General features: G+C 33.9%; 1 protein-coding gene across 1 annotated transcript; it reads right to left on the bottom strand.

Annotated features, from left to right (window-relative positions):
• Positions 1-18,133: 18,133 nt before the first annotated feature.
• Positions 18,134-20,691, bottom strand: LOC132304134 (ankyrin repeat-containing protein BDA1-like). Its single transcript, XM_059801688.1, has 2 exons — positions 19,972-20,691; positions 18,134-19,759 (listed from the first exon to the last, which is right to left on the bottom strand). The coding sequence occupies exons 1-2, from the start codon at positions 20,548-20,550 to the stop codon at positions 18,950-18,952; spliced, it is 1,389 nt and encodes a 462-aa protein (XP_059657671.1). The 5' UTR covers positions 20,551-20,691; the 3' UTR covers positions 18,134-18,949.
• Between the last annotated feature and the right edge of the window lie 4,713 nt (positions 20,692-25,404).

The raw sequence follows: 25,404 nt of genomic DNA, 5'->3' as shown, positions 1-25,404 counted from the left end.
ATTGTATGTGATGATGTGTATTTATTTAGGAATTTAATTGTTTATTTTTATTTTTATTTTATTTATTTTATTTTTATATTTTTAAGGAATTGGATAGGGATAGTAGTAATTGACCAATCAATTGGACTGACATGGACTACTTGGATAAGGGGTTTAATGGGTACGGATAATTACCCATGTATATGTATATTTAATAAATAAATATATATATATATATAAGGAAAGTCCTTAAATAATAATCTGATATATATTTATATATTATATATAAAAAGGAGTACACATAGATTATACGTAACATATATTTAAGTTACCTTTTTAGTATTTAAATTTTATTTTACTTTATGTTTATTTTATTTTAGTTTGTCTTGGAATGGAAAAAGGATTAGGGTTATTTTAGTTGCCTATAAATATATAACTATAGAGTTAGTTAGAAAATATATCACGTACTGTAGTTTAGAGAGAGAAAGAAAGAAGAGGAATGAAGAGAAAAAGGAAGAAGGAGGCTAGGGTTTTTATCAAATCCCTAAAGGCAAGTTTTAATTATTCTCTTCTCCTTTGATTCGTACTCTATGCATGCTAGATTAATTATAGGTTCTTTAAATGAATTAATTGAATCAAAATTTATTGATTAATTTGAAAATTTAAATTCATGTTCTAATAATGAGATTTAATTCTTCTTTTTCTGCCGAACTTAACACTGTTGATGGCCTTAGTTTTTATTTTGATTTATCTATTTTTTTTCCACACATGAGTTAGTTATAGCATGAATCAGTTTAGGTGCGCGCCGAACGAGGGTAGTGATGGTTTACATGAATCAGTTTGTATAGTATAATATGTGAAGTCAAAATTTGAATTTGTCCTTTATGAATGCACGCCGAACGAGGCTAATGTTTGCCCGAATCAGTTTGTATTCCATATGTATATGAAATCAAATTTTGCAATTGTTTCCTTTATAAATGTACGCCGAACGAGAAATAGAAACATACTGATTTGAATGAATCAATTTGAAATGCAATTGTAATTAGAATCAATATATTGTGCACACCATACGAGAAGAAAGGACAATTGTTTTAGGAATGCATCAGTTTGGTACATAATGGGTTTGGCATTAAATAAATTTGTATGTAAATCTGTTTAGTGCTGAAATATAAAATTAGTATTATTATTTTATTATTTTTGGATTGATGGATCTATATTAAATATTTAATTAAAGTAAATAGATTTATTAAGAATTGGAATGCATGATTTAAGTTTACATGCTAAGTATGGAATTTAATTAATTTAAAAAGGTTAAATTAATTAAATATTGTTGGATTAAATTATTTTAATCAATTATTTAGATTTAAAGTAATTTAATTAGAACTTGGAAATGTACAATTTAGTTGAGATACATGTTAATTTCTTATGATGTAAATTAAACGCATGCTACTTAGAATTGATATTTTCGCTCAAGTAAATGCAAATGATGTGTTTGAGATTTATATCATGTTTATTTGGATTATTAAATGTAAATATTATTTACATTATTCTTGGATTGGAAACTTTTATTTGATTATGATATGGATTAATGCACCATTATGGGATGGGGGCATATTAGAGACGGAGTAACTTAAAAGTTAAGTCCTACCTATTTTTAATAAGGGAACGGATTAACCACAGTGTTAAGTCCTACTTATTCGTGTCAGGTCAACGGAACAGTTGGATGACATATTATTAAAATAATAATTGGATAGTTTATTTTGATGGTTGGATAGGACGGATTTTACATATATAATTATACGTCATGATATGAGCTTGAGTCTCAGGATCAGTGGTTAGGGTGCATATATTGCCAGGGATGTGTAGCTAGATATAGTATAGTTGTGTACCCTGGTAGGTCTAGGTACTCATGCCCACTATATGTGCGTTTTGCATATTGCCTACTATTCAGGTTGAGACAACTCTATAGTCTGGTAAGATTCCTTTAGTGTGTGTATATCTATATATGGACTATTTAGTTATTGTTGAATTAATTAGGATGTGTACGTGTATTGGGTCTCTGTTTGGGATGTAGTAGATTTAGAACTTGTATGTGGGCCTGACCCACCATTATTTTTCAGGTGTTCGTCAGTTCCATTCTTAGAGATTGTTCGTGCTGAATAGAGACAGTCATTCACTCTTCCGACTTTACGTAGGACTCTTCTTCATGGTTTAATTATTAGTTTTATTTCAGTTCAGTTATTTCAGTTAGGAGATTATTAGGGGTCCACAATATGGATTCCCGAGTTGTAGTTTTAATTAATTACTGGTATCAGAGGATTGGAGGATTTTAGTATGGGATTTTTAATTATTTTTATTTAAGGATTTTAAAATAAGGATTTATTATTTAGTTTCCTTCAGCTGATTATTTATTTAATTATTTATTATTCTTTTTGTATTCAAATGCTTGTTTAAATATTAATTGTTTGGTATCCTTTGTATTCTGTGCTCGGACTTGATCACCCGTGGCTCTAGAATCGAGGGGTATCACAGGCATCATGTCTCTCCTAGACATAGATCTGAGTTTTTGGCAACGCTCACAAGATTTACAGAAATTGTAAGCATCCCGAAACAAGGATGCCAATAAAATCCGCTTTGAAAGATTTTGTCAGCGGTCTTTCTGGCACCAAAGTGTCGCCCACAAGCAAGAGTGTGGCAGAAATTTAGGACACTTGTAATTTCCTTGTTAGGAATGCATCTTTGAATGATTTGATCCGGGCAATATTTGAACAACTCCGGATCTTCCCAAAAGAAATGCTTAACTTGGGAGAAGACCGGTCTTTCTCTTGTTTAGACCAATTGGATGGAATTTTGCCTACCGCTAGATAGTTGACAATATCCACATACCAAGGGAGACTAGAATGGGAAATCTGAAAAAGTTGCTCATCCGGAAAGGAATCTCGGACTGCAGCAAATTCAGAGGATTTCGCAATGAGTAAGCGAGAGAGATGGTCTACGACAACATTGTCGGTCCTTTTTTTGTCCCGAATTTCAATGCCAAACTCTTGAAGTAAGAGTATCCATCGAATTAGACGGGGTTTGGTCTATTTTTTCGCCAGCAAATGCCTAAGAGCGGCATGATCCGAGAAGACTATAACCTTGGAGCTAAGAAGATAGGAATAGAATTTATCCAAGGCATACACCACAGCTAGCAATTCTTTTTCAATGGTGGTGTAATTTAACTGAGCATCGGAGAGAGTCTTACTAGCATAATAGATGATGTATGGAAGCTTTTCCACACGTTGGCCCAAAACCGCACCTAATGCATAATCGGATGCATCACACATGATCTCAAATGGAAGAGACTAATTAGGCGGTTTCATGATTGGGGCGGATGAGAGAAAAGTGCGAAGTTTCACGAAAGCTTCCATACAAGCTTCATCAAAATTGAATGAAACGTCCTTAGTAAGAAGGTTACACAAGGACTGAGAGATTTTGCTAAAATCTTTGATGAAGCGACGATAGAAACCGGCATGTCCAAGGAAGGAACGGATTTGACGGACCGAATTTAGAGGAGGAAGATTAGAGATTAACTCCATTTTGGCTTTGTCAACCTCAATTCCCCTTTTTGAAATGACATGTCCTAAAACAATGCCTTCTTAAACCATAAAGTGACTTTTCTCCCAACTTAGAATGAGATTTGTTTCCTTGCACCTTTGAAGTACAAGAGATAGATTTTGGAGACACGAGTCAAAAGAGGATCCAAAGACGTAAAAATCATCCATGAACACCTCTGAGAATTTTTCAACCATATCCAAAAATATGGACATCATGCATCTTTGGAACGTGGCCGGTGCATTGCATAGCCCAAAAGGCATGCGTCTATAAGCAAAGGTTCCGAATGGGCATGTGAATGTGGTCTTCTTTTGATCTTGCGGATCAATTGCCACTTGGTTATAGCCGGAATAACCATCAAGGAAACAATAGAAGCTTTGGCCAGCTAACCTCTCTAGGATTTAATTAATGAATGGGAGTGAAAAATGATCCTTCCTAGTGGTAGAGTTAAGTTTCCAGTATTCAATGCACACATGCCACCCGGTGGTGGGGCGTTGTGGTACGAGCTCTCCCGCGGAATTTTCAAAGACGGTAAGGCCGGATTTCTTAGGAACAACTTGAGTAGGACTCACCCACTTGCTATCGGAGATGGGGTAGATGATTCCTGCATCCAATAGCTTGATCACTTATTTCATGACCACTTCCTTCATGTTGGGATTCAACCGACGCTGCACCTCTCTAGAAGGTTTAGTGTCCTCCTCCATATGGATGCGATGCATACAAATAGAAGGGTCGATTCCTTTCAAATCAGCAACTGCCCAGCCAATAGTTTCTTTGTGCTCTTGTAGCACCGCTAAGAGCCTAGTTTCTTGATCCTTTGAAAGGTCAGAAGCAATGATGACTGGAAGAGTTTGATTTGCACCAAGAAACACATACTATTATGGAGGAAACTTCAAGGAAGGGACCGGAGGAGTAGAAGAAAGTTGAGGAAGTGATTCTTTTGGAATTTTCCAAGGAGAAGTATCCATGATAGCACCAACATCAAGTAAAGAATTGACTTATTGGATGGATTGATCAATATCAAAGTTTGAGAAGTCAAAATGAGATATGCAAGTTTCAAGGGGATCCTTGGTTAGGATGAAGGGGAGATATTCTTCAACCACTTCATCAATGACATCAACAAGAAAACAATCATCCTTGTTGGAGGGATGTTATGTTGCATGGAAGATATAGAGTTTGACTTACATGTTTCCAAAGGCAATGTCCATCACCCCAGTTCGGTAATTAATGGAAGCATTAGCCGTAGCTAAGAATGGCCTACCGAGGATCATGGGAATATGCTTCTTTGGGTCATGAACCAGTTCCGTGTCAAGAACCAAAAAGTCTACCCGGAAGTAGAATTTGTCCACTTTGATTATGACATCCTCAAGAATGCATCGTGGATGCTTAACCGATCTATCGGCAAGTTGCAAGACCATAGAAGTTGGCTTAAGATCTCCCAAACCAAGTTGTAAGTAAACCAAGTATGGAATTAAATTTACACTAGGTCCTAAGTCAAGGAGGGCCCTTTCTATCTTGTTGTCGCCAATGACACACAAGATAGTTGGGGCGCCCGGATCCTTATACTTTGGAGGAGCACTGTGTTGAATAATTGCACTCACATTTTCAGTTAGTCTTACCTTCTTTGGTAAATGATTTTTAAAAGTGCACTTTTGAGTGCACAAATCCTTGAGAAATTTTGCATAGGGAGGAATTTGCTTTATAGCATCCAAGAGAGGCAAGTTGATCTTTACTTGCTTAAAAACTTCCTACATGTCTTGAATTTTACAATTCTTATTCCCAATTTGTGTCGACTCTTGGAGACGTTGAGGAAACGGAGCTTTAGGCTCGTAAAATGTCACCACATTTGGGTTGACAAGTTTGCAATTTTCATTAGTGCTAGAATTTGGATTTTTATGAGTGACTTTTGGATTGGAGAAGCTGGGATTTGGATTTTCTGAAGGGGAATTTTCTTCATCCTTGTTTCCATCAACCTTGTTGTCAACAACTCGACCACTCCTAAGGGTGGTGATTGCTTGGACTTGTTCATGATTGGCCCATTTGGATGAGGGGCTTCGTCAATTACATGCATCCCTCTAGGATTTTCAAATGGTTGAGCGGGAAACTTACCCTTGTCCTTTTGTAATAACTGGTTCATGGAGTTAACTATTTGACCCACTTGATTCTCAAGTTTAGCTATGGACTGAGTATGAGAATAAACCATTTGGAGGGTGGGCTGCAAAGATGTCAAGATTTGCTTATTGGAATCCATCATTTGCTTATTTAATGATTCCATCATTTGCTTGTTTGCAGCCAAGATTTCATCGGTTGGAAACACAGGAGGATGAGAAGAGACATTTGGATTGTAAAGAGGACGGTAACTTGAAGAGACCTGAAATGGCCGATTTTGAAATTGAGAAGAGGGCTGATTTTGCTGCCCTTGATTTTGAAAACTAGAATTTTGTGGGACTTGTTGCCTCCACGAGTAATTCGGATGATCTCTCCATCCCGGATTGTAAGTATTGGAATATGGATTATTCCTGGGCCTTGAGAACATCGCATTTGTTTACTCCTGATTGGGATTGGAAAATTACTCCGGTGTGGGGCAATCTTCCGAGAGATGGAATGGACTAGTACATGATGCGCAAATCGCACTTACCGAATTTTGAGACAAAGAGGGGGAGAGATGTGGTGCCATCAATTGATATAATTTATGAGCTATGGCATCCACCTGGGAAGATTTCTCCCTCATTGTTTTTGGTTGACAAGGATTGGTGTTCTTTGTATTGGTTGAGGTTGGACCACTACGAGAATTATACTATAACAAGTTTTCATTCAAATTCTCAAGCAGGGTCCATGCCTCATCCGCACTTTTAGACATGAACATCCCCCCACAAGATGAGTCAACCATGAATCTATGTTTTTTTTTTTTAACCCAGCATAAAAAAGTAGCACCAATTGCCATTTTGGAATTAAGTGGTGCGGACATTTCCTTAAGAGGTCTTGAAGTCTCTCCCAAGTCTCATGGAGTTGTTCCCCCTCGCTTTGTGAAAAGCTAAGAATGGAACGCCTCATTAAATTGGTTTTACTCACTGGATAATATTTCTTTAAGAATTCTTACTGCAGTTGAGCCCATGTGGTAATGGAATTTGCAGCAAGGGAGTTCAACCAATACTTTGCCTGTTCTTTTAAAGAGAATGGGAAGAGATGCAAATGGAGAGCATTGTCAGGGAAACCCTTAAGCTTAATGGTAGAGCAAATTTCAAGGAATTCATCAAGGTGCTTATAGGGGTCCTCATTCTCAAAGCCATGAAAAGATGGAAGCATTTGGATGGTGCTAGATTTAATTTCATATTGAGCAACCTCGATATTTGGCATTACTATGCAAGAGGGAGAAGCATAAGTGGTAGGGATGAAATGGTCCTTAAGAGTCATGGGAACCACATTTGAAATTTTGGCCCTATCATTATTAACTCCCTCATTTCTGACATTTCCTACATTTCCAGCCATTGTGTTAAATTCAGTTTCAAGTTCTCTTATGCTAGTAGATTCCCTAAGGTTTCTTCTAAGAGTTCTTTCAAGTGAATTTATGTCAACTGGCAATTCTAAAGTTGGTAGAGAGAGTGATCTACAGCCAAACATCAACAACACACCCCACAATCAATGCAATAATTCATCACCATCAACTCCACATACAATGATCCCTTTCTCCTCAATTACCAAAACAGAAATATAAATGGCCACGACAAGGACCGATGCTTTGCAATTAAAAACAAAAATACATAGCCTCAACAAAGGCTTCACAATTAACTATATCTAAACTAAACACATGTAAGATATTCAAAACTTTGAAACTAGGGCTTCGAAAACTTACCTGAAGTCGTCTAGACTTACAATTCGCTAGCTTTCCTCAGCAAGCCTTGAATACCTAGAATCTCACGAACAACTTAAAACACAAAGATAGTCAAAACCACATAAGAAATATTCACAAATCACAATATTAACAATCAAACCAAAGTTAACCCTAGAACCTCGGTTGCTAAACCGTTTGCAGTCCCCGGCAATGGCGCCAAAAATTGATCGGTTGTCAATCATACATTACCTTGTGCAATAGCACAAATCATTGTAAAATAGGGCTATTGATCGGGTAAGTCGAACCACTGGGACTGCTAGTCTATGGCAACCTAAGTGTTTAGAATCTTTTTTTAGAATGATAAGGGGGTTTATAGAGGATTTGTTGGATTGTCACTAAAACTAAGAATGTGAAGTTCATAAAATAAAAGCTTACGAGAATTAAAAGAGATAAAATACGAGTAAAAAAGACTAGGGAAGTGAATCTGCCTCCACCCCTATACACACGCTAGGTTAGAACTAATTTAGGGGATAAACAGTATATAACGGTCAAAAATTATATAGCAACACATGGTTGCCATATAACTAACAAGAAGTACATTAAATCTCAAACAAGAATAATCCATCAAAGGTGAATATATTTAGACTACCTAAACTAAAGTGCAGCTTAAACATACTTACTTAAGTGAAAGATTATCAAGTTCTTGATAAAATGATGAAGCACATGTAGCTAGGAATTAAGCATAAACCATCAAAGGAATTACCTAAGCAATGGACTATCAAAGTTCACTATCAACATGCCATTAAACCATTTCATAACCTTATTTCCATTGTCACCATGAAAACATAAGCAATATGATTAATGTAAGACATCATCTAAAACAAGATAATCAACTTAAAAAAATCATTCATATACATCAATATCCATTACAACAAATGAAGTGCTCTAGATCATGAAGAGACCATAGATTATACATTGTAATCCCCAAAATAGAACTAAGCTAGAACATACTTACAAGGGAGGGCTTCATCACCTCCCTAGAGGAAAAGTTAGTTACCCATGGATGCCCTAGAAGAAGGAAGAAGCTTGGAGGAAACTCCCATTTTCGAGCTCCACTTTGTAGCCACCTAAAACTCTATCTTCTCCCCTTCCTCTCTTCTTCTCTCTTTCTCCAAAAATATATCCCCCTAAAACAAGCTCTACCTCCTCTTTTTGTAGACAAGATGTCTACCAAACCCTTCAAAAACCGAGGCTACTGCTCCAAAAGAACAACTTCAACCAACTCATAAAAGAGGGAAATCAGAAATTGAGGGAATCAAGGCACAAGTGGGTCTACAATGTTCTTTCGAGCGCTCGAAGGTTGCAGCATGAGCGCTCAAAGGTGCCTTGGAACAAAAACTTGCTGGCTCGAGAACATGGAATAGCGCTCGAAGAAGGGTCTTCGAGCGCTCGAAGGTGCCTTGGACCATTCTATCCTGATTTGGAGCACTCGAAGCTTCTTCGAGCGCTCGTATGACATGGATCAGCTTACATGGATTTCTCGTATGTGTCGCACGAGCGCTCTAAGGTGGTGTTTCAAGCGCTCGAAGGTGCATCAGTTTGCATTTTTTGACTTCTTCTTCTTTGGACTTCTCCCATATGGAATTAGCATTGGCCCATTTTGTTCTATTTTGCATTGATAAAGGCTTCCTGGATCTCTTTTAGCATATTCTCCTCGGCAATCATTGGGTGCAACAGCCCGGAATGACCTAATCTTTACAGTATGCCTCAAAACTTCCATTTTATTTCCAATTTGGAATACAACCTGAAAATTCATAGAAACACAGAACTTGGAGAAAATCTATACATATAAACCATAAATGGACTCAAGTAATGCAAATAAGGGCGCTTGAATATTCAATATTCGGCGCTTATCACAGGAATACAAAAAGACTTAAGAAATAAATAATTGAGCTGAAAGAATTCTAAATATAAAATCCTCAAACGTTAAAGATAAATATAATCCAAGCTTCCAAAACCTCCAAGAGTACAACTCGGGAATCCATCTAGTGGACCCCTAAATAAAATCCCAACTGAAAATAAACAACTGAAGATAAAAAAAATCCAAAACTAAAACATGGAATGAAATCCTACATTGTCGATAGTGTGAATGACCGTTTCTGCTCAGCCCGAACAAGCCCAATACCTAAAAAATAAGAATGGGTCAGGCCTACGAACAAGTTCTATTTTAACTACAATTAAACAGAGACCCGATACGCAGATAAATCCTAGATATCTCAATAATATCTATCTAGTCCATACATAAATATATATTCACACTAAGAGACTTTCACTAGACTACAAAGGGGTCTTAACCTGAATAGAAGGCAACATGCAAAACGCACCAGAAGTGGGCATGAGTACCTAGACCTAACAGGGTACCCCTCCACCATCATAGCCAGCTATGCATCCTAATATATATACGTTCCCTAACCAACAATCCTGAGACTCAAGCTTATATCATGGTACCATAGTTATATATTTAAAGTCAGTCCAAAACCAGAGTATGTTATTCAATTGTTCATTGATCTGACATAAGAATTCTAATCTTGTTAGTCACTCAACTTATTCAGTTGAATTGACTTAACCACAAATATCAATTAATCCAGGTCGACACTTAACTTACTCAGTTGATCTGACTTAAATATAAGTAAGATTCAATTTTTACAATCTGTTCCCTTATTCCAATAAGGTAAGCCTTAGCGTTTTAAGCTAAACCATCCCTAGTATGCCACCGTCCCATACCGTTGCATACAATCCATAACATCCATGTAATTGACAGAATTTAATACAATAATTCAGCAATTAAAGTCCAACACATAAATCCATGTAATTGACAGAACACAGTTTAATAGCTTAGCAATTAGTAACTAAAACAATAATCCATGTAATTGCAGAACAGAGTTTATTATTTCAGCAACTAGAATCCAAAGTAAGCATAGGTCAAGTATGATAAATAAGTGACCCTATTGTACATCCAAAACAAGGTTTATAATCATGCTACAGTCTGTTAAATTGGTAAAACAAAATTAAACAATTTAATCATTTCTATCCATTAACAGCATGCAATATTGTTTAAACTTCCTTACTGTTAAATCCAATAGTATAAAAATATTAATTATGCAATGTGGGCTCTAATACAACATAATATAATGTTTAGAGTCCTTACTAATCACCCAAAACAGTCTAGGAAAAATTAAACAGTTTAATCCTTTCTATTCGTTAATAGCATGCAAGATTGTTTAAAATTCCCTACTGTTAAATCCATTAGTATAAAGACCTTAATTATGCAATATGGGTTCTAATACAGCATAATCTGATGTTTAAAGTCCTTACTAATCACCCAAAACAATCCAGGAACTTCAAAAACCCAAAACAGACCCTCAAACCACGTCCAGTATCAAGTTTGGCATGAGAGCATGCTCTCACAAGTTAAGAGCCTGCCCTCAACCATTGGGAGCCGGCTCCTATACCTTAGGAGCCAGCTCTGTGGTTTAGGGAGCTGGCTCCCTCAATCCATGGAGCCGGCTCTCTCTCTCTCTCACAGAGAGCCGTTACCCATTCTGGTTCGTCTTTTTCGCCTCTGACGACTTTACCGAACCTGTTGTGATGTCTAATACAGTTCCTAGGGTTAAATTCATGTCCTAAAATTCCTCATAAAGCATCTAAACTCCAATATGCATCATTAACAGAAACTTAGAACACATATGAGAAAACAATTTATGCGAAGAACAGATTGAACTTACAATACACATTCAAACATATACAGTTTAAAATTTTGATTTAATAAGTATACAAGATTTATTAACGTCCGATTAAAATCCTAGAGATTATCTAGGCATGCACAGAATATAGGTCAAGGGGAGAGAAAAAAAAAAATAAAACTTGCCTGTGAGATTTTGAATCAAAACCTCGTCGCAATTTTCTTAAATTTTCAGACGACGTCCGTTCACTGTCAACCTCCTACTGCTCAACCTTCCCTCCTCCTAAGTCCATCCTTTAATCCACAGCCGAAACCCTAACTGATATCTCTCTGTTTTTCTCACAATTCCATCTCTGTTTCTCTCTATATCTCTGTACGTGAATAGGGTTCTACAACCCCTTTGCAGATTTATAACAGTATATTTATAGGTAAATATAAAACCTAAGTCCACTTATAATTAGAGACGGAAAACCCTAATTAAATTCTAGTCGGCCACAACATGAGTCATAAAAGAATAAAACCCTAATTTCACATTAAAATTAATAATACTAATTTAATCCAATTAACTCATTTAAATAAACTAATACACCATTTAAACAATTAAAACTTATTTAATCCATTTAAAGAAAATAAAAATACAATTAAATAAGCAATTAAACAAACAATTCAATAAAAAAATTAATCAATTAATTAAAATAAACAGGCAAATAAACAAATAAACAAATAAAAATACAATACAATAATTATTAAAATACCGAGACTATCCTTTTAAAATTAGGGGTATTACATGAAAATTCATGCTTAATGCCATTCTTATCGCAATATTCAATAAACTCAATAATTTGGTTCGAATTCACCTCCATTGTCACTCCTAATTCGATTAATTCGATATCCCTTCTCATTTTGAAAAAGTTGGCAAATAGACCTGAAATTCACAAAAGTATCATATTTTTCTCTCAAATATGCAACAAAAGTAAATCTAGAAAAATTATCAACCATAACAAGCAAATATCTTTTTCCTGCAATGCTATCAGGAGTTATTCGACCCATTAAATCCATATAGATCAATTCTATAGGTCGAGTAGTGACTTTATGAATAAGTCTCTTATGTGACACTCTAGTTTATTTTCCTAACTGACATGGACCACATATTTCATTCTTAGACATCTTCAATTTAGGCAAACCTCGAACAAGATCATTGTTAAACAAATTCACTAAATCATTATAATTCACATGTCCAAGTCTTTTATGCCATAAAACAGCCTCATCAGTAACTGCAGAAAAACACATAAGTGAAGGATCTGAAAACACAATATAGCAATTATTAGAAATTCTAGTTCCTTTCAAGATACATTCACCTTTTTCATTAGTTACAAAACACCCTTGTTGAGTAAAATTGACTTGAAACTACTCATCACAGATTTGACTAATACTCAACAGATTAGCAGCTAAACCTTTAACATATAGAACATTTTTTAATTCCCCAATTTTTGAAAATTTGATCTTACATTTACCACTTACAGTAGAAGCTTTACCATCACCAAAAGTAACAGTACCAACTGAGCATTCCTTAAAAGTGGTAAACACTATCATATGTCTAGAGTAACCACTATCAAAATACCAACCACATGGACGAAGTGCTCTAAGTGTAGTGTGCATGGCAAGACACTTAAAATTCACTTTCTTTACCCAAATAATTTTAGATTCATTATGCAATAATTTCCCTATTATTCTAGGCAAAGTGTCACAAGGCTAAACAGTCCTAATCCTCTTTTTCCTCAAATTTGAACTCTCTAGATTTTTCAAATTCTTTCCTATTTCAATTTTTCTTTTATGACACTTATACTTGATATGCCCTTTTTCACCACAAAAATAACATGTTGAAATAAGTTTAGGAGAATTATAAATAACACAAGGTTTGGTTTCAACTTCCACAAAAACATCTTTCAATTTTTGAAAATACAAATCATTTGAAGTTGATGCCAAATCTTTGTTACACATAACATTCCCAACCACTCCTTTCAACTTATCAATTTTGCAAGTGTTAATATCAATTTTCTGAAAAGACTTTTTTGATTTAACAAATTCACTACTCAAATTATCAATTTTAAGTTCCAGTGATTTATTAAACAAATTTACCTTCTTAAGCTCCTTTTCTAGAAAATCAATTTTATGAAAAAGATTCAAATTCTTATGGCCAATTTCTTTCAAATTTTTATTAGAGACAGAAACTTCTAACTTATAAATATTTCTACCAAGTTTCGTAAGATTCAATTTCTATAACAAATTTTCAAAAATATTTTTGAACTTAGACCACTCAATTTGCATGCTTATGACAAAATAAAAAACAGAAATTAAAGGCAACACATCAACAGATGAATTTTTAGACATGATGCAAATATCAACAATTAATCAACAACTATGATCTACTCTGTATATTAAGTAACCCGCTCTGATACCAAATTGTGAAAACAAGAGTTATGCGGGGTGCGAAAACAGTCAGTTAATTTTAATTATGATTCACTTCTTTAATGACCTAGATCTGATTATTAGGTCAACTTGCTCAATTTATGATTGATTAAATTATATGATCTATTTAAACATCCACTATCACAAATATATGTAAAGTAAAGCAAGTTAGAGTTAGAAAAATTGCACCAGGATTTTAGCAAGGAAACCCTAGTTGATAAAATACGTCAACTATTATGGGAAAAACCTCGTAGACTGTGCAGTCAAAATAAACCAATCTACTATGCTTGAAACAAAGTATACCGAACTTTGACTCTGACTCACACCCCATCGTTCTACACCACACCAACCGCTGATAATCATCTGACTCTGTGACTCCCCATCTAACAGTAACTTAACCTCAGGCTTACACTTGATATTTATAGCAGAGTAGCAGGTAGATCAAACAGCACTCCACAAATGCTCCAACCCTTTCAAAGTGTGACTGTGTTTAATTCTGTTCTTCAAGATTGGAACTCGATTGTAAAATAATTAAATCGTGCTGATCATTCGGAATATCTGAATCTTTAATACAACTCCAATTCCGATAAGGTAGAGAACAACACAACTAAATCACTCATGAATATATATGTGTGCTCTTAAAAATAAATTCATCAGATTTGATTTGTTGAATTCTTCCCTCTCTAAAGGCTTTCTCAAAATATAGAATTGATTTTCTCTAAAGCCGTGAATAAACCAATGTATATGACATGGTTTATATAGAATTTTGAAAGTCCTAATCCCTTAGAAAATACGATAAATTTTGTGCATAGGACTTGGAAGGAAATTGTGATCAAAAAGTAAACATCAGAAGAAGGAAACTTAAAAACCTGATGCATCCAGGACTTCTTGAACCTGTTTAGAGGGGCTGAATCGGTTCAAGATGGCTAGTACAGAATCCCACAATTCTTGAACCGGTTCAAGATGGCCAGTCTTGAAATTTTGGCAATTCTGATGATGTTGAACCTGTTCAATAAATCTTAAACCAATTCAAGATGGACAGAATGTAAAAACTTGTTCTGAACCTTTCAAAACCCTTCCTAAATGTTCTCACTACCTCTCAAAACTTCTTAGAGCATTATTCTCATTATCTCGGAGTGTAGTATATCATGAACACTTGAACTTCTTCAAATCCGTATCCGATCTTCAATCTTGAAGTTGTTGAACCGGAAACTTATAACTCGATCGGACGTGTTTTGACAATGAAATTAGCCAATTACAAAATATATATCTCACAGAAACTTCCGGAATAAACAGTAGTAAAAAAGGCCCGTATCAGCAATCCCAATTCCCTTTTGAGTAAAAGTAGCCATCAAGATTTTCATGGATGAACACACCTACTAAAATGGAAGTTCCCATGGAGCTACTTACAGACTGAAAAAAATAATAATAATAAAAAATAATAATAATAATAATAATTAATTTCGGGAGGTTTTAACACTTTTCAAATTTATGAACTTTGATCAAAATCTGATGTGAATAAGAAAAAATACTATTCATTTATCCAAACTATCCATAATAATTGACCAATGATTTGAGAAAGTAAAAATTAATGGAAAATTCATAATTCTAATAAGTCAATTCATAAGTCAAAGGCAATAAGGTACTTTTAATTTCATTTAGGAGTGTCATTGTTCAATTTACCAAACTTGAAATGTTTCCTTGTCCAAAAAGTGTCTATTTTGTAACTACTTATCTTTAACCCAAACTTGGGGTGTGATTTACCTTAAATTTTAATATCAAATAAACTTAATTGGTTAATAATTAGGACAAGTGCTGAAAAAACATTTCTACTATGCTCACAGTGCGTCTCCACTTATACAAAACACCCTTAAAGTATTAATTTCATGCAAATAAGTTACATTCCCTCCTCTGTGGTGGAGTTGGCAATTGCATTGCAGACCGGGAAATAATCATCTTGCCAGAATCCACCAGGTGAGCTGAGTGCAGCTTGGAATGTGGCTGTTGCAATTAGTACCGCCACAGTCAATACCGCTTGAGACATGTCCTTGTTTGCACATTTCTTTCCTGCACCAACTGAGCATGCATGATCACCTAGCTCCACAAAAAAAGACATGTCCTTGTTGAACCTTCTCACGAAGAAAGAAGAATCAGTGTCGATTCTCTTGCTAAAACCAGGAAGCTTCCCTGGGTAAACGCGGTCAAGCACATCGAATAGCATTAGCCGGTCTTCACGCGTAGTCCCTGCCAAACACAAAGAAAATTCGTACTAAGACCTACTTGAAAGGGCAGAAAAAGTAAGTCTAAGTTAACAGACATCCACAACATCTTTTCAAAAAATTACCTAACGGCCGGTCTTCACGCGTAGTCCCTTCCTAGTTGTGAAATACAAACCTTTATATCATTAAAAATTCAAATGAATTGAAAAAAAAAAAAAAAAATTGTAACAATTAGAATGTTATTTTTAGTAATAAGGTACCTCTTAAAATAAATTAAATGAGACATCATTCAGTGATTTAGTTGGTAGAACACCCAATTCTTCAAACGGGTGCCCGTGTTTAAGTATCTTACCCTTAGTTTATCAGGACAAAAAAATATGTTCGGTGAACCAAATTCCTTGCAATTTACGTGGTAGGCTCTTCAAAAAAAAAATTATTTTTTTATTCCTTAGTTGTAGGCTCTTCAAATTTCTCTACCCTTACTCCGTATGCAGATGCAGTGAGCTTCGAATGTCTATAAGGGAAGTGTTTTTGTTCCATATGGACACTACTGAAATAATCATGTAACAGAATGCAAACATGACAATTTGTAAAGAAAAACTTTTATATTCGTATGCTATTGGTATCAGTTTTGACCGTAATATTTAAATTAATTTCTTGATTCCTCAAATCCATTGGGAAAGCTCAAGAAAAATAAATATTGCTTAGGGAAATGAGTAACTACGGGTATTTCTTTTATGCAGTTTCTGTTGTATATCAATGAAAGTATATATATCTCCTATCAACCATACAAAAGAATTTTCAAATATTTTCAATTTTATCACAAGTCGTATGTACCGTGTGCTTGCTTCATTTTCAATTTCATTTTCATTTTCATTTTCTTTTCTTTTTATTTTTTTATTTTTCCAATTGAATGGTAAGCTTGTATATAAAAAGAAAGAATGTACATGAGAATGTCGAACTTGGACACAACAGGGGACTTCAAGTGGAATGTTGGTTTTGGAAGAACAAGTGATATTTCATGCTTTACCAGTTCAAGGAATCCAATAGTTTGACTATTCATATGGAATTATGTAGCATGAAGATAATTAACATTTTCCTTTTAATTGGTATGAATTATGAAGTCCACTAATTTGATTCTAGCGTATTGATGAATTCAAAATTGGTCTGCATTGGTGTAACTCTAAGTAATTGCATAATTTGGGGGAGAGAAAAATAGTAGTTAGCATAATGGACACAAAAAGAAAAATCAGTGCAGCTTCCTCTGAATAAACTTGGAAACTTCCGGGTAAACGGTAGTGAAAAAGGCCATGGATCCCCATCAGCAATCCTGTTTTTCGTTTTGAGTAAACGTAGTCAAGGTCGTCGGGGATGAATCCACACCCAAAATCGAAGTTACCATGGAGCCGCTTACCCCACTTTTATTAAATTATATTACTTTATACACAAATTTATTTTAATAAATACGAAACTTAAATGCTAATTTTTTTTTTTTTTAAATGAGAAAAATGGTGAGAAAATGAGAAAAAATAAAAATAAAAATTGATGACCAATTTATTTAAGATTGTCCAAGGGCTATAGTGTGCTATATCAATTCTAACGTGGGAGGTGATCGAGAGTTCGAATCTCCTTAGAGATAAATGAGTGTGTGAATTTTTTTAAATAAATAATAAAAAGAAAGAAAAAGATTATTTAACATGCATGACAAAAACCATAAAGTCCATTAATTTGCATTAAAAAGTGGTGTATTGTAAATATACAAAATGTAAGAGCAACATTAATAAAAAATTAAAACAAATAACCAAACCATGATTAATAGTTAATTACAAAGAGAAAACATCTTCAAAGAAAATGATCGACAATAGGTAATTAGCAAAACTTATGGCATTCATTGTATTTAATTATGTAAATTGAGATTTATTAATCCAAAATTAAAGAAGAAAAGCGTGCAAAAGTTTTAGGTGTATGTTTGATATCCAATTCAGTACTTAATTTTAAACAAAAATAAGTATTATCTAATAAAGTGTATTTGATAACATAATTTATATTTCATTTTTTTAGAAAAAAAAGTAAAGGTTAAAACAAATGGTCTAGTACTGTCCAAGTAAATCCATGTAAGGGCTAAAACTCTACATCTATTAGTTGAATCCATTAGTTGAAGGTTAAAACACTCTTATTGCCTCTCAACAAAAAGAAGTCGTGGCAAACCAGACTTTTTGTACCTTTTTAGGGCTAAAAAGTAACCTAAAGTTTCAACATCGAGTGCTGAAACAGAATATCTGCTACAACGTACCGAACTCACATGGCTAACCATCTTAGTCATTTTTATTTTATTGTTTTATTTTTTATTTTTTTGGGTAAATAGAAAACCATTTAGTTCAGCTTCAGGAAGATGGAACTTCTTCATCCATGCCCACCAAGAAATACTTGAGTTATAAAAAACTGCAGGGTCATTGTTGTTGTATGACCCTGGGTTATTGTCCAACCATACAGTATTTCAATGCCATCCTCATCACCACCAATTAAATCCTTGCTCGTTAGAAAAGATCTCAAAAAAATAAAAAAAATAAAATAAAAAATAAAATGATTAGCCAAATAGTACAGAAAAAAAAAAAATGATTAGCCAAACAGGACCACTTGGACAATGTCCCTTCTTTTATAATAATAATAAAGCTTCTCCTAATTAAAATATTTCTAGTTGAAAATTATTTCTAGTATCTGTCATTCAACGATGTCATGAAAATAGTTGGTTGCCGAATTATGTAGCTCACTCATAATGAGTAGAAAATTTGGTTCTAGGAGTACATAATTTACCGGTGAAAAAGGAATTAGAAGGGTTTAAAAAAAATGAAGAGGAGGATGGGATCATACAGAATGTGTGGAATAATTGGTCCTTACAATCATAAAACAGTGCGCTTTGACCTTTCTAAAGCGACCATGAGTGGACAACAACATGACTTTAATGGTCCTTACAATCATACAGACTTTACTAGTGCATTTGTCATATGTGTAATACAAAAGAGACCATGACTCTACAACAATAGGACTACCATCGCCTTAGAAAATTTATCAACATTTTAGTTAAAAAAGGTTCGGGGCATTGGTTAGCTAGAGTCAAGTAGAAAGATAGATGGCATACCCTAAGAAAAAGGCGATAATGAGTACGTTTATTATATTAAGATGTTTGTTAAAAAGGATTATTAACTTGAGCAAGTGAGGAGCAAATATAATTGCCAAGATGCAAACCACATTTTGGGAATGTAAAAGCATGGCCAAGTAAATGTGAATTTTTGAGTCTGATGAGTCTGTGTTGATGGGGTGGATAAGGAACAAAGAGCAATAATAGGTGGCACATAGAAATAAGTAAGATAAACGTAGTAGTCTGTGAGGGAGGCCTTGTGTGTGGAGGCGGATTAAGCCCATAGAGGCATAAAAGGTCGCACTGTTTAACAAATAAAATTCAAAGAAATGGAGTGGTGTCATTGTTGAAGTCCCCGCGTAATGCTTCACGAGTACTTCGAAATGCATTGCCTCCTTTGTGTCGGCGTTGGTAGTTGTTTCTTGCCATAACCCACCAGGAGGGCTAAGCGCAGCTTGAAACGTGGCTGTTGCAATCAGTACAGCCACTGTCAAAATTGCCTGAGACATGTCATTTGGCAATTTCTTTTGGACATATGGTCCAAGGTACTTTTCTTTTATTTCCTGCACTGACATCTCTTTGCTGATCTCATCTATTTCTTCAAGGGGATCATGGTCAACAGATATACCCCTCAACACTTTAGCTCGGCATAGCATATCCCCAATCTCTCTGTTGTCCAATTCCATTGGAAGTTGAAAGATATCCAAAGCAGTTAAGCCCATGTTGTTTTTGGCATTTACCTTCATCTTCATAATCAAATTTTTGCTTAACAACAATTCCACAGCCTGCACAAGAGTAATCAAGACATTAATTAGATAGTTAATAGTAAGTAAACCTTCAATTCATATATAAGATCGAATTCTAAAGTGCCACCATTATTAATGAGAATTAAGATGATAATGTTGGTTCTTTAATCACGTACACTGTCGATATATATGAAAACAAAACGGGAAGGTTTGGGTTTTATTAATTTATTTATATTGGATGAGAGACTAACCTGAGTTTGATTTTTGGATGTGGCCGTATGCAAGACGGTGTTGCCATCCTTGTCTGGCCAGTTTAAGATGTCTTCCTTATTGACAACTTTTAGCCATCTAAGCAGCACTTCAAAAATTCTGAGCTTGTGGAATTTTAGAGCAATATGAATTACAGTTTCTTGTCTGGTTGTTAAACCCTCAATAGAATTGGGGGAAGCCAGTAGAAACACTTTCAAGAGATGACCATTTTCCATAGCAACCGCATAATGCAAAGGAGTCATGCCCTCTCTTCCCTGGTCGCGGACTAGGTTGCTGTCAACCGAGACAAACCACTCCACCATGCGGTCATGGCCACCAAGCAGAGCAAGCTGAATGGGGCTAAGACCATCTGGGTTGAGCTTCCTGGCATACGACGGCTTCAACCTCATGAGTTCTGCAGCGAAGTGTTGGTTACCTGTTGATGCAACCACATGTAAAGGAGTATCAGCAAACAAATTATCATCGATATTGTGCTCCAAAATACTTGGATCCTCTCGAATCAATGCATACAGACGTTCGATGCTTCCCTCATGAGCAGCCTCCCTCAACCTCGCGTCCATGTTCTACGACGGCTACTCTTAGGTAAATAGGCAGTTGACCAAGAACTGATGAATGTGTGATAATTGAGCATGGTCAGCTAGCTAGCTCCCTTCACTTTAATAGGAGTTTATTGGCTTTGTCTTGTTGATCCATCTTACACAAGGAAGGAAAAATCAGTGCAGATTCCGGTGATAAACCTCGAAACTTCACCTATAGATTCCTATTAGATGCCCCATTGACCTCTAAGTGGACGCAGTCAAGGTCTGTCATGGATGAATCCACAAACAAATTTCACTGTTTATTGAATTTATTACAGTAGTTTCTTTTTATATATGAAGTCATTAAGAATTACGAAAAATTAGATGCTAATAATATAGGATCTCACTTTAAATGAAACGACTGGAACAAAATTCAGTGTTTATATTCATAAAAACAACTAAAATGTGCTGGGTACGTGGTGACCCCATGTAAGAATAACACTAATATATAAAAATTAAAGCAAATAACCAAATCAAGACTAATTGACAAAACTTATGACGTTCTTTAATATATCTCTCAATAAATAAATTGGGATTTTTTAATTCAAAAAGAATGACCGCATGCAAAGCACTTAGGCGGTGTTTGATATTTCAATTCACTATTTGTTGTTTGATAAAATTATAAATTAAATACTGAAATTTTTAAGAACTGAATTTTGAATTTTAAGTGTTGAAATTTGAATTGGTAATAAAAATAAAATAAAAAAATAAAATAAATATATATATATATATATGGAGTAAATATCGTTTTGATAATTTTTAAACTTTCAATTAAATTATTTAGTGATAAGTAATATTCATGACATATAAAATTTTATCTCATATTAAATGACGTTTACCATCTTCAATTATTTTTGAATTGCATTATCACACACTTAATTTAATAAGTACTTAACTTATTTTAGAACTAAGTACTAAATTGAGTTATCAATCAACATAATTTTGAACAAAATTAACTTCACTCCACTTTCCAAATTTACACTACAATCCTAAATGAAATGGCAATTCTAGACCTAACTTTACAAGTAAATAATTATTACTTTTTAAATGACACAATTACTCTTTGAGATTTCTCCTTCTTATCTCTAATCTTTAATATTTTAGGTTTCTTTTGACAAGAAAAAAAAAAATTACAAGACCAAAAAAAAAAATTTATGTTAACTTGAATAAATTATCTCTTTTAATAAGACTCAAAATAATAATAACAATAATAAAATTACAACAACAACAATAACATCTCATTTTTATCCAATAAATTATTTCTTTTTTACCGGACCCATAAAAATTACCAAAAAAAAAGGTTACATATTTTGACAGGATTGAAAAAAAGTTAACTTTGTTGAATAAATATCTCTTTTGATTGTACAAAAAAAAAAAAAAAAAAAAAAAAAAAAAAAAAAAAAAAAGAAGAAAGAAAAAGAAGAAGAAGAAGAAGTCACTATGGAATAAATTATCTCTTTTGACAGCAAAAAATAAAATTATTTGTATGAATTGTCTTTCTCCAATCCTTTCTATTATGTGTCATTTCGCCTATTATATTCAACTTTTCAAAATCATTTTTAATAACCTCATCTCATGTTAGTTTTGGTCACCCTTTCCATCTTTTACCTTCTATGACAATTAGTCTTCCTCATTTGACTGACATATCGTTAAATCTCTAATGTTTGTGACCAAATCATCTAAATCTACTCTCTAATTTTCTTACCAATGGGAGCCACCCCATTTTTCTCTCATACCTTCATTAGTGATCCTATCTTTCCTAATCACTCCAATAATCCATCTTAACATTCTCATATCCGCTACACGACGACATTGTTCTTGTTTCTTTTCTAAGCCCAACACTCCACTCTATATAACATAGTTTGTCTATAGCGGTCGGATAGAAATATTCTTTTAACCTATTTTTTATTCTTTTATCACATAAAATCGCACTAGCTTGTCTTCACGTGGTCCAACCTGCTCCAATTCTACTAGTTATATCACTATCTCTTTCTATCCTTTTGTATTATCGATCTTAGAGAGCGAAAATAATTATTTTGAATAGTCTTCTGGTTTGAAGTGTTATCATTATGTTATCAAAATCAAGTCTTTATTAAATTTGCACTCCATGTACTCTGTTTTAGTTCGACCAATTCTTAATCCTTTTGATTTTAACTTCTCCACATTTCTAGTTTTATTGCTAAGGGCATCTCCAATGCAGTTGCCATATGAGTTGCCAATTCAAAATATAGCAGGTGGGTTAAAATTGGGCTCTCCAATGGACTGTTATATTGGCTGCCAAAATTTGCCTTTACCATTTTTTGTGTCAAATCTAGTAAAACAAATAGCAATAGCTATTTCTATATTTTGTGTCAAATCTAACAGAAATATATGAGTTTTGAACTTTTAATTACAAAACAAGAATTACAGACCTTCATATATATATATATATGCATACACAAAATCAAGAATTACAGACCTCGATTAGTTGATTTAGAAAAAAAAATTAAAACAAAACCCATACATACAAGTTAGCAGTTGCAGACAGCGGCTAAAGCTTGTGAACAGCGAACCCGAACTAGAATAGCGGGCGATGGAAACTGAAAGATATGGGTTTTGATTTTTTGAACAATCTGAAATGATACGCCAATATGGGTTTTGATATAGGTAATTGGTTTTGAACTTTGGATTCTTGCAAACAAATAGATAAACTGAAATATATGGGTTTTGAAGTTCTGATTCTTGTAGATTTTGTAGTTTGCAGTTGCAGAGAGAGAGAGAGAGGGCAAGTTCTCAGAGTTGAGAACGAGATAGAGATGGAGGCGATTGGAGGCTGAAATGATTTGCCCTAAAAATATAATCAAATATATATAATATACATATATATATAATATATAAATTTTAGAAAAAGAAAAAATATATATTATATAAAAAAAATTAATTGGTTAAAAAATAATAAAAATTTATTTTTTTATTTTTTATTTTTATTTTTATTTTTTGTTCATTTTTTTACCAGATATTTTAGATTTTTGTTTTTTTTTTAATTAGGTTTAATTTTAGTTTCCTTCTAATGTCTACAACTTGACTTGAAATGTGCTTAATATCAATATTACTAGTGCAAATATGAATGATGGAAATAGTAGTTGAAAAATAATGGTGGTTGTGTTAAAAAATAGCAATTTGCATGAAATGTACTATTAAAGCAAAATTATTAAAATGTAACATTTTGACACTGTAATATCTGTCAAAATATAAATTTAACATGTAAAAATGACTTTTAGCATTGGAGATTGTACACACAAATTTTGTAAATCTGCAATAGAAACAAAATATGGAGCAAATAATATAATTTTATTAATTTGAGAAATTAAGGTACAATCCTCTGTAATATTCTTTACAAAAAGAATTGAACTGGTACTCTAATTAAGTCTCATTTTTTTGTTGGTTGGTTGGATCCAAGGGTTGTACGAGCTTGATCTTAAATCACCGTGGAATTTGGATAACGAACGACACGACTTTGGATGTGCTTATTGTTGATCACTGTGGAATTTGATGAAGACCGGCACGATTTGATGTGCTTGGTGTTCTTCGCCTTTGGGTTTGATTGTTAGGGATGAGAGCTTTTGTATTTCTCTCTGGAACTCTGAATTTCTGAATTCTGAATTTGTGTACCCCTTCCTTCTTCCTCCAGGCCTCTATTTATAGGTTTCTTGAATTAATAGGATGATGACACGTGTCATCTCCTAATAAGGATAAAATTATAACTGGGCCGGGCCAGTTATATTAGGATAATTATCCTTAAAAATAATTATTCTAAATATATTTTATTAGAAATAATTATCTTTTCATTTAATCATCTGAATTATAGTAATTAAATAATTTAAGTGGATCAAACTTAAGTCAATTAAACCCATATTAAATAGGTCAATTTATCCGCACCAAACTCCATTAAATTTTTAGTGCCAACAGAGATGATTTAACATCTCTTTAAATGCGTCTAAGTGTCTAAGAGCATTGTATCATCGCCAAACATCATGCACCACACACACACGCGCGTCATCTACTGTTGCCGGTTATGTAGCTTTTAGTCAAACGTCAATCAATATTGAGAAATTCTTCTTTGTTGAAGTTGTCTTTTGTTGAACAGCTGTAAGTTTATTTCTGCTTTTTAATATAGATATAAGCATGGTTTGGGCACTTTTGTGCAATAACGTCGCATCATGTCCCCTCCTAGAACCTTGCATCGGCACTAAGCGTGGAACATGGACGGACAAACTCGGCTTAATCCGAATTCAATCCAAAAATTTTAAAATTTAAGATTTAAAATTAACAAATTGAACTCAAATCGAATTGAATTTTTTCAACCGAACTTAACCCAAAATTTAATTTAATTTTTTATTTTTCAAATTTCAAATCTTTTTTTTTTTTTTTTTTAATCCAAATTAAATTTATTACCGGACCTAAAGGTCCTGGAAATGTATGCCTTCCAGGCTTCCAAGAGGATAAAAATGGTCTTCTTTTGTTGCTTTTGGAATAATATCTTGATGTTAAAAAATGAAAACTGAGCAACCCAGAATATGTCATTCAAGTACTAGACGTACATTTACACACACAGTATATATACTATATATATATATATAGTGTAGTATAAAATTGCTAGAGTTGTACGTGAAGGTTCATTCATTATAGTATATGTGTTGACGTTTTCCAATGTACATTGGAATAATTAAGTAGTTCATGCGGCTCCACTGTTGTAAGTAGTATATATATATATATATATATATATTCGCTGATCGGAGAATCATTTTAACTCCTTGACAATTCTGAAATAAAATTTTACTTCTTTTGTGTTCCACA

Source organism: Cornus florida, unplaced genomic scaffold, assembly GCF_030987335.1.
Source record: "Cornus florida cultivar Cherokee Brave unplaced genomic scaffold, ASM3098733v1 CherokeeBrave_3.0.0_Hap2_Chr04, whole genome shotgun sequence".
Lineage (NCBI taxonomy): Eukaryota > Viridiplantae > Streptophyta > Magnoliopsida > Cornales > Cornaceae > Cornus > Cornus florida.
The sequence above is the reverse complement of the archived record's forward strand: the minus strand, read 5'-3'. Positions and strand labels throughout refer to the sequence as shown.